Below are 13836 nucleotides of genomic sequence, written 5' to 3' on the forward strand. Positions count from 1 at the left end.
CCATCTCAGTAAGCAAGGGAGGGTCTGGAGGGGATTTTGAGTGCTCACTGGCCTACCTGCTGAGTTATCAGTAGCTACTACCTTGTTTCCCCCTTGTAGAAATTGGACTTAGGTGTTGATCATATGTGTATATTTTTGGTCTCTAGGACATTTTACAACAGTGCAATTATCAGTCACTTGCCTCTGCCACTCATGCATGATCTTTTTAACAGACTTAGAAAGTTAAAATTTTTAGCAACTAGGAAAGGAAGCAACTCTTAACAGGGAAGCCACTTTTCTCACCACTCATTTTCACCAGCTACTCAACACCATTACCCACCTCAATCTGACATTTACACAAAATTAAAATTAAGAGGCTTTTCATTCATAGGAACTTTTCTAAAATTTAATGCCTCTATCACAGGTAATCCAGGGTGAAGTAGTATTTTGTATTCATCCCACTTGCCTAGCCCATTAAGGCAAAGTCCTGGACTTTTTCAAAAAGTTGTGGATACTTACTTCAGGAGGGACCTCGTGCATTGCTTTACTTGGCTGATACCACCAGTGATTTAGAATGAGTTACATAGGTATTGGTCAAGAGGAAGATACCAAAATGAATGGATAAAAAGTAAAATGCAGCTGGGACTGAAGAGGTGGCGCCCTTTTATAGAGTTATGTATTATATGGTTAGGTCAATTATTGAGAGGGTAGAATAAATATTTATTGTTAATATGGTAACACTTATGAACATCTGTCAACTTTTGAAGGAACAAAATGGAAAGCAGGTTTAATATTGGCTCCACAAGGACATCGATGACCTGTAATAGAAAAGACATCCTTTACTGTACAGTATTGACATGTATTTCATAACATGTAATTATTAACTATACTGTACTGTATTGACATTCATTTCATAATTACACCATAGGAAAGAGCAGTATAGCAAATGATTATACTGTATCTAAATACTGTATGCAAGATGCACCAGGAAAAGCACTCAAGTCAGCCACAGAATTCAAACCCTATTTTTTTGTATATTTACAAACTGAATGAGCATAAAAAATTTCATGATCAAAACCACCATGAAATACATCATTGCTGACTTTGTTTCCTTACTACATTAATACTTCCAGAAGTGTATAAGAAATCACAGTTCTACCACATATATGGCATTAGTTTAGTAAGAGGCTTTCAAGTTTGCTGCTATAGTTAGGTCTCCACTTCTCAAAGATGTCATGGCTCTAACATGTATGTGGCATTAGATTGGTAAAAGCCAATGAGACCAATCATAGTAATTCCTCATGAACTAGATTAGTTACAAGAACTATAATGATGATTATGCTGATGTACACATATAAGATAACCAGATAACCAGTCTCCTAAAACAATGAGACACAATATAGGAATGAATGTAAACCTCTCCAACACACTGAAAGAACATTACATTAAAAGACAATGGTTATGGTGATATGGAAAGACATTACATAATTAACTTAATGAGAACACTAAGTCACATTTATATACACTCAGGGCCAGATCAAAGGATTTGTTCTTGAATGAGAGCTGAAAACTGGACCAAGATGAAGGTAAAGAAATTGTACAGCTTCATGGGAGACAAAATTGAACAGATTAAGTAACGCAGGTAAAATGATGTTGCAAAGAACCTTGAGTATCATCTGCAGTGCACCACACAAGCCACACCATAGGTGGTTTCCCCACACTGATATGGTTGTTATACAGTTATATGCAACCAGAAGGCAAAGGAAAACATAAAATTAAAATGCAGTAAAACTGATACGTAACACAAGAAAATATGTCAGGAACCTGGATCACAGATTATTACATAACCAGGTTGTTGGAAGGGGCGAATGACATTGGGTTACAGAACGGATACGTATTAAATCCCTGATATGAGAGAAAATTTCTCTCCTCCAAGAGGCTGGCTGACATGCTGCCAAAAGTTTATAGTTTTCCTGAAAATGTACTGTATATCTAAGTAAGTATTCTTTTGCAGTTCTTACCTGAAACCCAGCTATAAGAGCCAACTTTAGCCTGGCACTTGGGACATCCAAGCTTTCCCTCTAACTGGCTTGTTATATCCCCCATCCAGGCAATTGGAAGTGTATATATGCCTTCCATGCATAATGAAAATTTTTCAAATCTCCCTGACCACTTTCCATCACACCATCCTGGACTCTCCCCTGGACAGTGTGGTAATATGGAACCTTTTCGTACCAATGCTGACCTGTTATATTACAAGAAAATATTGATCAAAATGGAATTTTGGTTATCAAAAGTTGACAATTTCAATTTAGATACAAACATTCATAATCTTCAATCATGTTACCCACTTACAGTCCCAAAACAGGCAAAAATGGTGGCAGCAGGAATGCAGAGATACAAGTAGCAAACATAAAGCACATTCACCCAAACATCATGTACATTCTTTTTACCTCTAGCACTTATTCCCAAGCTTATATGCCTGGGATAATTTGTTTATAAAAACATTAAATTTCAAAATCTGAGATTATCTGCAATTTCATGTACATTATCAGATTAGATAATTCATGAAAGGGCTTAACAAATTTCTTCAGTTGTTCAATACTAGCTTTATATACTGTTTTCTTAATTTTTTGCATTATTGATTTTCTTTTGTTCTTCTGTATGAAACTTACTTTCGATGATTAGGAATATTTCTAAGCAAATATTTTCTTTTTCCTTTATACCGTGGGGTGTTCTCTTAATGTTATCAGTGAAAGGTGGAGCTATTGAAATGGTTTGGGAAACTTAAGAGACTGCACTAGATATGGCAAAATAAAGCAGTATGCTAATTTTCAAAATAGCCATTATTGTGTTTAAAAACAAAGTTCAATAAATGCACGATCACCAGCCTGGTTTTGCTCACTTGAAACTAAGTTGATAAATCGTCAACAGAATTAGCACAAATTTAGGTTGGGTTATCAAAGTCTCTACAGTGATTGTATGTTTTTTTTTTACCATCTGTTTGTATTTTACAAAATGAAAACAATTGAAAATGCCAGCTTCTTGTCTTTTAAACTGTTTTCAACTTTGCTGTTTCACAGGGGAAGCTTCACTTTCAGGTTTCATTTCAACCTAGTCCAGTTTTTTAGAAGCAAACTTTTTCCAAAAAATATCTGAAACTGATGAAGATGAATGGAAATTTTCTGTTTTTCCAAGTAGTTTATAAGATTTCTCTTTATGACATTTTTAACAGTTTTCCACATAATGTCTGAAACTGACGAGTCAAGAGTATTTGTCCTTGAAGTTATTATAATTCAAAGTTTTTATTTTGAGAAAATTTATTTTCCAAGAAAAGACCCCACTTTCCAAATAGTATCAACATTAGCTTCTTGAGACTTAATAAAAAAAACAATGGCTTATACCTTCTTGTGAATAAACAATACTGTATGTGCCACAAGAATTAAAAATACTATATTGTAAGCTGATCCAAGCTAGTATAATAGAATAGTTAGCAAGTATTTTGTTTAAAAATTTGTATAACATACCAACCACATAATGTCTTGAATATGGTGAGAAAATTACCTGCATCTTTTACATCTCAGAGCAACAGGATCACTTTCTGATGATGTTATTCTAGGATCGGGCTGAACTAAATCTTGGAATTTGTCTCGGAATTGTACAGTACCATCTGTAGGTAATATTAAAATCGATATAATAATGATAATAATAATAGTAATATAATACATAATAAGACATGTAATAATAATAATATCAGCCACATCTATGTATACTTAAATATTCAAAAGAATCCATACTTTGTACTTTCAAATATGCATTTGAATATTGCAAAAATGTTGCAAAAGCAATCTATGCCCTGTAAAGTAACTTGTGCCCTATATGGGGCCCTGACCAACTCCTCTCTATGAACATAATGAAATGTGAAAGACCCCTTTATGGTTCTTGCAAAAATACAATTTCTCCCAAAATGATGTTCTTGTGAAACTTGAATACCCCTTATGGCATCTATTTTTGGTATTGGTACAATTTTCTCATTCAAAAAGTCTCTAGCCTTTGTACCATATGAAATGTCTTCATTAGTGAAACATGCACATCATTTATAGTTTTTCTCTTATAGTCCAAAAATTGTAAAGGTCAAAGGCATGCTCAATATCTATGGCGTCTGAAACCATATTTTCAACTTTTGGCAAAGTCCTTGCATAAGTTTAACACAGATCTGTTTAACCACATAGTTACAATGATAAGACAAATGTGACAAGACATGCTGACTGACAGAGCCAGACGAACAAACAACTTCCTGCCTGCACACCTGGGCATGCTTGTGTATCTTTGTACTGAGCTTAATTAAAACTGCTTCAGCTGTAAAAATAAATTAACTATGTATTACACAGTTGGGATGACAAGGTAAGATGACAGACAGAAGGAAGGTTAGAAAGACAATCCCCCTTCAAGTACAGCTATGCATGGTTATCTACCGTTGAACCAAATTTGACTGAAATCCCTTACAGTTTAGGCAGAGTTGTGCAGAGAAGGTAAGTATACTGTATCAGGCATGCTGACAGAGACAAAAAGACAATTTCCCTTCATTTGCATCTCTCTACATGTGGTCTACCTTTATACCAGGTTTCAATGAGATCCTTCAACCAAGCAAGTGAAGTTGTGATGACAAGACAAATGTGACTTACATACTGATGGATGGACAGACAGGAAAATTGTCTCCCTTGTTGTATACCTGTACATGATGGTCTACTTTGTACCAAGTTTGCTTGACATACCTTTAATTATTTGGGAAGAGCTTTGATACTACTGTAGGTATGTGTGACACACAATTACAGACAGACAGATAGTCTTCCTTCAAGCATATTGATGCATGAAAATTTACCTTTTTACCAAGTTTGACCAAAATGCTTTTAATTATTTTGAAAAAGTTGCAGTGACAAGGTAAACATGGCTGGCACACAGTCAGATAGATGGACAAATCTTCCGTCTTGCATCTCTATGCATAACAATTTACCTTGTAAGTGGAGTTGCATTGACAAGACAAATGTGAATTTTCTTGCCAGAGGACTGATAAAATGCAAGAACATCATATTTTTCCTCTAGCTTATAAATAATAATATTCTGCACAGTAATTTAAAATACACAAGAACTTTCCCACCTTTCCCTATCTTCCTATATATTCCAGTACAATTAGAATCCTGCTATTGTAACATGATGAGAAAAGCACAAAGGCTATTTATTTTAAATTTCATTGCAGTGGTTCAATGAGTATCATCAGTATGTGTTAATTTTCAATTATTGTAACTGGGCTTTGACCTTTTAAGAATTCTGATCCTTATATCATCCTCTTCATACTGACTTTGTTTAAAGTTTAGTTGGGTGAGTGATTCCAAAGAAATCTAAAACAAGAAGAGATATCCTCTTGGAGTTTCTGGTCAAGGGTATTTGAGAATGCCAAAATTCTTTAGTTTAAGGAATTCCATGAGGTACTGAGGTAATTAAATCTCAAGAAATCTGCTTTCTTGTAATCAACAATTTTCAAAGGAAATGACAGCTCTCCTTGTTGATCAGATGTCCCAACTCTTCATAGAAGTAAAAGAACACATTTGAGACTAATTACCTGCTGCTTTGCTGATGTAATTACTAACCAATTTCTGCAAAGCTAGAAAATTCTGGTGAATACCAGGGAACCTCTGAAATGACCAAAGCAGGACATTAATTGATAAGCAATGAATCAAAGGCATTTCTAATATCCCTGATAGCTATGGTCCTGAGGGAACTAAGCCTTCAAACCGAAACCATTGTGATACTGAACTTATTACAGAAATTATGTACAGGAAGGATGGTAAAACATCAACTACTGTATTCCTCAACAAAAATTCTTGCATCAGAGATCATAACTAGATATAAAACAGGCCAAAGCAGTGTTGCCTTTGTTAGACCTTGCTCCCAGGTTGAAACTGGCTGCTACTTCAAGCCACCCTTAACTGATGAAAGTAGTAAGGAGAAGAGTGACAGGCAAGGTGCTAGACCTTGAAGGAAAGTAATGTAAATGGCCATACAGTTGCAGCCAGAAGTCATGAAACTGGTCATACTTTTACAATTATTTTCTTAAAATACACCTCACAAAAGCAGTCTGGTGTATAAAGTTTTCAATATTTGAGTAATATTGTTATGTACTTTACTACCTGCTTTTGAGTTTAAGCTTTATTTTCTTTTTGGAGTGTGTGTGTGTGTATTTTCAGGAATATCTTTATGCTGAATAACAAGATGGAATTTTGATGTAACATCTCTTTAAATAACAGAGTATCTTTTAAGTCCGTCTTTCAGATAGTTTCTTGCATGCTCCAAATGTAGGAAACTATATTTTATTACTGTTTCTCTTTGAGAAGAGAATTAAAGACAATAAATTGTGGCTGAACCAGTAAAGCTTTTCACTTACGTTTAGTAACAGAAAAAGCTGATCTCATAGAAAAAGCAGCCCCTGCTAATCTATACAGCCTGTACTGTATGTTGTCTTCAGCAACATTCCAATGCATATTTTGATAAACCAAAAGCTGCTTCAAGAATCCTGAGTTGGGACCTACACATCGCCTTTTAGATTTCACCCTGAAAAAGATACGATAAAATACTGGCTTAGTACAGTAATTCAACATTTTTTGCTTTCATAAAAATCATGTTTTAAAAAGAAATCTGATAATTTCCAGAAACTATTATATAAATGTGGTACTGAATGACTGACAACTCTTTTTGAGTTAACACTTGAGCAGATATATTTCTACATATATTATATACATAATCACAGTTTATCCTGTAAGCGTAAATATTTTATACAAATTTTACTATTATCAGTGAGACTGGGAAAAATCTTCAGTGGCTGATTTTAACTGATATCATAAGGGTACAGATCCATGAAAAGATCCTGAAAGTCTAAAAATGCATCATAAAAGAATGAGCTATGAACTAGTAATTTTCATAATTATTACTGTATTAAAATTAAAGTGTAATACATATAAGTAGAATATTAAATTTACTTCAATGAGCCTTAAATGTAGTGAAAACTGAACATACCAAAGCAAAGATTTACAGTACAAACTTACCTTTCAAATGCCTCATCTAGAGTTAACTTGTGTTTCTTCATAAGATGTGACATAACTAATGTTGCACTTCTTGAAATTCCAAAGAAACTATAAATGAAAGAAAAAAACGTGTCAACTTTGGTTTAGTATTTTACAACAGTTTTGATGATCATGCATCAGCTGGCACTTCAAAAATAATTTTAAATTTTCACAAAAGACTGTTCTATATCATAAGTTTTTAGTACCAATTTTGAGACTGAAAAGCCAAATTACATTGAATTTTGTTCTAACTATACCACTTAGGTAAATGAAGGGTGATACCATACTCTAAAAAACTAGTCTAGTACTGCAGAATCTTACAATAACGGATCCTGGATTTCAAAAAAATCTCTTCATTGTTCATCAACCATGCTCCTAGAAAAGAGCAAGGAGGAATTCAGTGATGATTTGTTCTGCAGTTGAAGACTGCTTTTGATCACAGCTTGCCATAAAAACAGACCACAAACTGCATCCTGTTAACACCAGACTGTCCCATAGTTTCTTGGCATAGCTCATTAGGAAGGTCAATGTCCTTCTTCTTGACACCAATAACCTGAATTTTACTAAGTCCTGCTCAAAGAACAATTCAGATACTGCTAAGTCTAGCAGTATGTTATGTTCTGCCATAACACATGAATGCCTGGAGCGTAGCAATAGCTAATTCCAAGCCTAAAGCATGTGAGGACAAGACGGCAATACCTTCCCCATATAGCCACTCCTTTTGAATGTTGTTGATCAACTCATAGACTGACGCCTGCGGAGGAAAGCCTCTTATAGTGTTACGTGAATTCTTTGGTCTGTAGGTTAGAAAATCCAACTATTCAAGAAGCCCAAGGGTCCACTTTACAGAGAAGATAGAGAGCTTGGGGGTAGCCCCCAAAGCCTCTCCAAGACCATTGCACTTGCTAATGACCCCAGTGACTTACAGAAACTGCCTCTGCAACTCAATCTGGTTTGGCTTCAAAGGTGTAAGGCACTTTGGTCCCACATGATCTGCCCCAGACCAAGATGACCCTTCCACTGAGGCAGAAGGGGGTGACATGCCAGAATGACCTGGAAACAGTCCCTAGGCCAGAAGAACACCTACCCTGAAGCCCGAGCAGTAACCCCAGGTTTAATCCTCTCTCAAGAAGTTGAACTTGGCATCTTGATAGTGGCCAATGAAAAGTTAGGTGTTCAGCTAAAAGAATGACCGGATCTCCAGACTCCACCTGTCATTCGTCATGCACAACTTAACTATTGTACCTTGTTACCAAGCTTCAATGACTGACCCAGGTTTTGCTCAAATATACTCCTGTGTAAACACAAAGGTCTATATATATGTTTTGTCAGTACAAAAAGACCTACATTACTTAAGGCTTTGAATAAAGTAAATAAATTTTATATTTCTTGCATTGGAAGTTACACAATAATGAAACATAAAACAATAAGCAGCTATTTACCAATGAACAAGAACGCTGCCTTTCTCTTGGCCATCCTCTATGAATGCATTTGCCTCTTCAAAATGGGCTAAAAGATCTTCATTTTCCATATCATCCACTGCAATTGAAAAATGAAATCACAGCATTATAATGTCAGGACATGATCTTATTAGAGTATGTTGAAATTATTGGACAATATAAATATTCATTTTAAACTCAACTGGAGATATATATAATTTGTCAATTCAATGCAAAGTCAGGTACAAAGTTAAAATCATAGCTTAGAAGCAGCCATGGGACAAATACTCCCTCCTCATCCATTAGTCTTCATCACATTCCAGTGGATGACACTATTAATAATACAGTAATTACAAAAAAGAGAAGAATGTGTATACAATAATAACCATTGCACATTGTCATGCAAGTACCATGGTCACAGCATACAACTAGCTGTTTCTTATCCTGTAAAGTGCTCTGTCATTATGGCATCACTCCAGCCCTTACCTTAAAGGTAGCAACATGCTAGGTTTGATATTAATTCCTCTCCTGACAATCTAGCATTTTTTGTGTACAATTTGTTATAGGCTACTACAGAATATTAAAAGAGTATGTACAGTGTAATGTTCTATTTCCATGGATCACTAACTACATTGCCTTACAACGCTGAGATTTATTTTATCAGCTATTGCACAAAGCACAAAAATTTTTTGTGACAATGTAGAGAAGTCATCATCTGTACTTTTCTGTTAAATATGGTACATTGTACTAAGTACAGTGTTATCTCTTAAATACCAAAAGCTTGGTATCGTAAGCTCATAACTTACCTTCAATATACAAAAAATTCATTCCTGGAATATAAGTGATATTTGTAGGGAGGGGCTTGGAATCCACAGTGAGAATGTGTGAGATGCGATATTTCTTCAGGGTTTCAGTATCCAGAGCAGCAGTTATGTTTCCTGCAATGATGTGTACATTATTAATGATCACAGAACAAAACTTTAGATGGTGCACCATCCAAAATTCTATTCTATAGATCCAAGTCTTTCTCCTTTTCATCACCAATCTCTGATACCCTCCTATTCCACCAAGTCACATTTAGGCAATAATAGTCTTCACAAACCATCTTCTTTTCTGTCTCAACATTCCTCCAAAGCACATTATCAAGCAAGTTTAACCTTTGCTGAAGATCTTAGTACTGATCTGAATATATCAAAAAGTAGTCAAAGCATTCCCCCTTTAGGTTTAGCATGTAATAATCTCTGCCTTCGAATTTTTGTCTGTTCCCTTTGGTCTCTTCCTACTTAACCATCCAACTTTTTTAACTTTATCCTGCCCAACTCCAATTTTTACCCGAGTCTAAAAATGTAACAGTGGTTTTTAATTTGCCTCCAACTACGACTTCAAATAACCCTAACAAATTGGAGAATTTGAAAGTCAAGCCCCCTTACAACTTTGGACATATAAACCAGCAGCATATCTTTGAGGGAACATATGCAATGAGTATAATCGTAATAATAGCATTTACTGATCTCTTCACATGTTGATCTTTGTCAGTGTTTAATACATTAGGCTGTCTTAACCAAGCTTCCTACTTAGGGATTTACTTCTCCTCTGTAAACTCAGCTTTTTGTGCCTTAAAGACATGAGCAATGAGAGAAGTTCTGTACTGTAATAGGTCTGACGTGTTGCCAGTGAAATCTGTCAAGCATTAGCAGGGTTTGAACTCAGAGATCATCATGCTGTAAAGTCCATGAAAAACAGCTGAACTACCATGACCCTTAGCTTAGTGAGGAACTTATTTACCAATTAAAATAAATCCAGAGTAATACAACAGAAAAATATTAATTCCCAGTACTCTATATGGATCCTTATGAATGAATGGACAAAGTAAGTGAAAAATAATTACCTACTTATAGTTGAAATCAGTACAGGACTCCATAAACAGCCAGTATCATTCACTAGACAGTTTAAGAACATGAACATAATACAAACTCAGTTAACAGTGCTAATGATAACTATAGTTAGTTAGTTATAAATGATTTGTTTAACCAGACCTCTGAACCCTTTCCAGGTTCTTCTTGGGCTGGGATTAATAAAACCAATGCAGTTAAAAAAATTATTGAGTATATACTGTACCTAAATGCATGAAGTACTTGATGGATAAGCAGTACATGACTCACAGTGGTTCCCAGTACAGTATATAAGTACCAACAGCTTGCTGCACATAAACTAAAAGAGGTAAAATAGATTTTTTGGCAGTGCCCCTTTGAGTCTAGCTTCATAGTTACTTTTTTTTTTTTTTTTTTAACTTTTTCTCATAGTCGTCCAGCTTCCTTAACTTTATGTATTTTCAATGTCCACCCCTACTTGAACAAATTCTTTCAGCAAGCCCTACAAGACTTTAATGGTCTGGGTAAACTATTCTATAAGTAGGTTACCCAGATAACAACATTCTCCCAGCTAACCTTCAAACATAACACTGCCGTGATGGTCAGCAATGAAAAGGTCTGCAAGGATAACCTAAAAAGTTTGTAGTCATGGTGGCTACAGGTGAACAAGGTTTACTGGAAAGTTGGAATTGGAAAATTAGTAAGATCATTACACACCTAAGTAGAGGCCTTCTTCAATTTTGTTCAGATCAGCAGTTTCAGGCAATAAATCCTCATCACTATCCATACTGTAAGGTTGGTCAGTTTGTCATGCAGGGAAACCAAAACCAATCTGAAAAAAAATTATTAATACAATAAAGAACAGCCATAAGAAACAAAGCAAGACAATATTGCCAACTCTTCATCATAAAGTCTAATGTATATAAGTTGTCATCATAGTAGCATTCTCTACCCCACCTGACAGGTAGCACCAGAAAAGATACTGATAATATTAAGTAACCACTAATACATGGCGCATATAGTAAACTTGAACAGTATAGGCCTACTCTTTAATATTAAAAACACTATACGAGACAAAAACTTTTCAGATTGTAAGCTGAAATAATCTGTAACTTGGCATCTATTCTTATTTTGAGAGCAATATGTTGAGGGTGATCAGATGTTCTGGCTAATTAAAAAAGAATGTGTTGCCTATTCCCATGTCAAATAATACTGCAAATCAATTTTCCTGTCGCCTTCTCAACTTCAATCTTGGTAGCCATGTCCTTCTTGAATGTGCCACAGCATCATTACTTCAACCAATGTGATCATTTAGGGCCCCTCTAATAATGAGTCTTGTTTCCTTCAATCAATTCTATTTCCTCATTTAAGTCTGCCCAGGAACTATCTTTCTCTTCTTAAGCACATTGTATATGAGGAGAATACACTCTCGTAATGTTCAGTGTGCATTCCCCCATATATAGCCTTATCCTTATGATCCTTTCGTTATTCCTATGTACCTCAGTAGAACCATTTTGACATTCTTTAAAGGAACAATTAGGCTTGTTGCAGAGGCTATGCTTATCTTATGTTTTTTAGTAATAGACTGTAGGCTTGACCATGTCTTTGAGCTCTAGCCTAAGCATATTTTTCCGGGATTTATCAGTTTCCAGGATACTGTCCCACAGGCTAGATTCATTTGTGTGATGCTTTACTTTTGTAATGTAGCTAATGTGGTCTCAGTACAGTAGCCACTTGGCTAACAGGTTTCTCCAGCTACATTGCTAGGCCTGGGGTATTTTGGCTTGGCTGCCATTAAGGAAAGTTATCCATGCCTGCAGTTTTAATGGGTGGGTCTAGCCTAACTAGGTTATTCATTACTACAGGCTTAGCTGAATATTTTGCCAGTTGTAGCATATTAGTTAGCTTATTAGTTAGCCTATTAACTTTGAGGGGACCAGAGGTCAAAGTTCCCCTTGGCAGATGGGGAGCTGTGGCTGCATCTTAGGTTAAATTGGATTGTTATTTACTTTGACACTGGGATGGTATATCTGTAATAGGCATTTCAGAGGGAATACAATCTAACAAGATCAGTCTTTACCTAACCTTACCTATCTATTCTGTCAATCTAGATTAGGCTAAGTCAGCCAAGGACATCATGCCCTTACCTGGCCAAGGATGCTTCAACCTCCCAACTTAGTCATTCAATTTGAAATTAGCCCGTGTACATTCCTCACATACTCGCACATTATTTTCCTTGGTCATGGGTATAGGTACTAAGAAATATTATTGGTATGATACACATTCTTTAGCCTATTAAGTTTTTAAATCCTGGGCTAATATCAGTTTACTTTTAAATTCCAAATTCAGTATTATTTTACTTTAAACCACTTTTGAATTTTGGACACGAAAATATGATTTTCCTATGTTTCAAAGTTTCTGACTTCCGTTTTCTTAGAAAATGAGTACTTTTAGAGACAACAGACCCCACATTTTAATCCTACAATTCGGGGACCACAGTAGGAAATCGAGGTTTTTGGTCATAGGAAAACATGAAATGAGTGAAATACCAAGAACTTAATAAGATTCATAGTTCACATTCCGATTAAGACAAGTTCACGAAATGTTTTCAAATTAATATTGTATCATGCACTACGGTAAGGACCTGAAAATTTAACCTAAGAAAATTGACAAATCACTCAATTTGAAACCTACTAGACTAGCCTAGCATACCTGTAGCCTCCCAAATAATCATTTTCATAGTGTAGATTGTCCAAATATTTTTTTTTAATCCACTAAGCTGCCAGTATTAATTTACTTAAATACATCATCTCGCTACTGGAGTCTTTATGCTGAGCTTGTACTATGAAAATCATAGTTAAATCTATTGAAAATTTAGGTATCGTCTTTTGTTTCATTCATTCCCATTAAGCTGATAGTAAACTCGACGCTCATAGGAGTTGTGGTATTAAAGATTGACCAAACTCGTTATACGAAAAAAATTATTAACCAAATTATAGGCTAATCATTCATTCAGAACTACATTGATTCTGTAAAGAGACAGTTTTGAAGATTATACATAGATAGATAGAAATTATTGCTTGCAAATTTTTAGTTTGTGGTGTTTACCGACTTGTAGTAGTAATGAGGGGTAATTAAGTTTTGAATGGCTCCTCCTGACTTGAGTTTGCCTAAGGTATTGACAGAGAATGTGGTTATGTATGTCTAGGTACGATGTGGTTTAATATGCATTTGGTAAATGCCTTCCAAATTCTGGTTTCCCACCCCACAAACAAGTTTATGGCCACATTATCTCTTTGCAGTTAGATGCAGAACGTCTTTTCGTACACTTTTTGAATCTTTATCTGTAAATGATTGAACACAGTGCACGACATATACATTCTCTTAGCTCAGCTCGGATTCCTCTGCAAATATACTGTACTGTATGGT

At 35.3% G+C, this 13836-nt stretch overlaps 1 protein-coding gene across 4 annotated transcripts; it reads right to left on the reverse strand.

Annotated features, from left to right (window-relative positions):
* Positions 1–687: 687 nt before the first annotated feature.
* LOC136835482 (dual specificity protein phosphatase MPK-4-like) lies at positions 688–13631 on the reverse strand. 4 transcript variants are annotated; one of them, XM_067099047.1, is made up of 9 exons: positions 13516–13631; positions 11125–11239; positions 9343–9474; positions 8540–8636; positions 7080–7166; positions 6422–6588; positions 3544–3649; positions 2001–2224; positions 688–797 (listed from the first exon to the last, which is right to left on the reverse strand). In XM_067099047.1, exons 2-9 carry the CDS (start codon positions 11192–11194, stop codon positions 721–723), a joined length of 960 nt encoding a protein of 319 aa, XP_066955148.1. In that variant the 5' UTR covers positions 11195–11239; positions 13516–13631; the 3' UTR covers positions 688–720. The 4 variants fall into 4 exon arrangements, with proteins under 4 accessions (XP_066955148.1, XP_066955150.1, XP_066955151.1 ...); XM_067099049.1 differs by having other exon boundaries at positions 13520–13629; XM_067099050.1 differs by lacking the exon at positions 13516–13631 and adding an exon at positions 13120–13437.
* Positions 13632–13836: the final 205 nt, after the last annotated feature.

The sequence above is a fragment of the Macrobrachium rosenbergii genome, chromosome 55, assembly GCF_040412425.1.
Source record: "Macrobrachium rosenbergii isolate ZJJX-2024 chromosome 55, ASM4041242v1, whole genome shotgun sequence".
In the NCBI taxonomy this organism is placed as follows: domain Eukaryota; kingdom Metazoa; phylum Arthropoda; class Malacostraca; order Decapoda; family Palaemonidae; genus Macrobrachium; species Macrobrachium rosenbergii.

Bases quoted from the DNA above. Each gene is read 5' to 3' on its own strand.
- LOC136835482 (XM_067099047.1), bottom strand. From the start codon at position 11,194: ATGGATAGTGATGAGGATTTATTGCCTGAAACTGCTGATCTGAACAAA. The intron at 9,475-11,124 runs GTGTGTAATGAT...ACATCATTGCAG, and splicing joins TGAAGAAGGCCTCTACTTAG to GAAACATAACTGCTGCTCTG. The intron at 3,650-6,421 runs GTAAGTGAAAAG...TATTACCTACAG, and splicing joins AGCTTTTTCTGTTACTAAAC to ATGGTACTGTACAATTCCGA.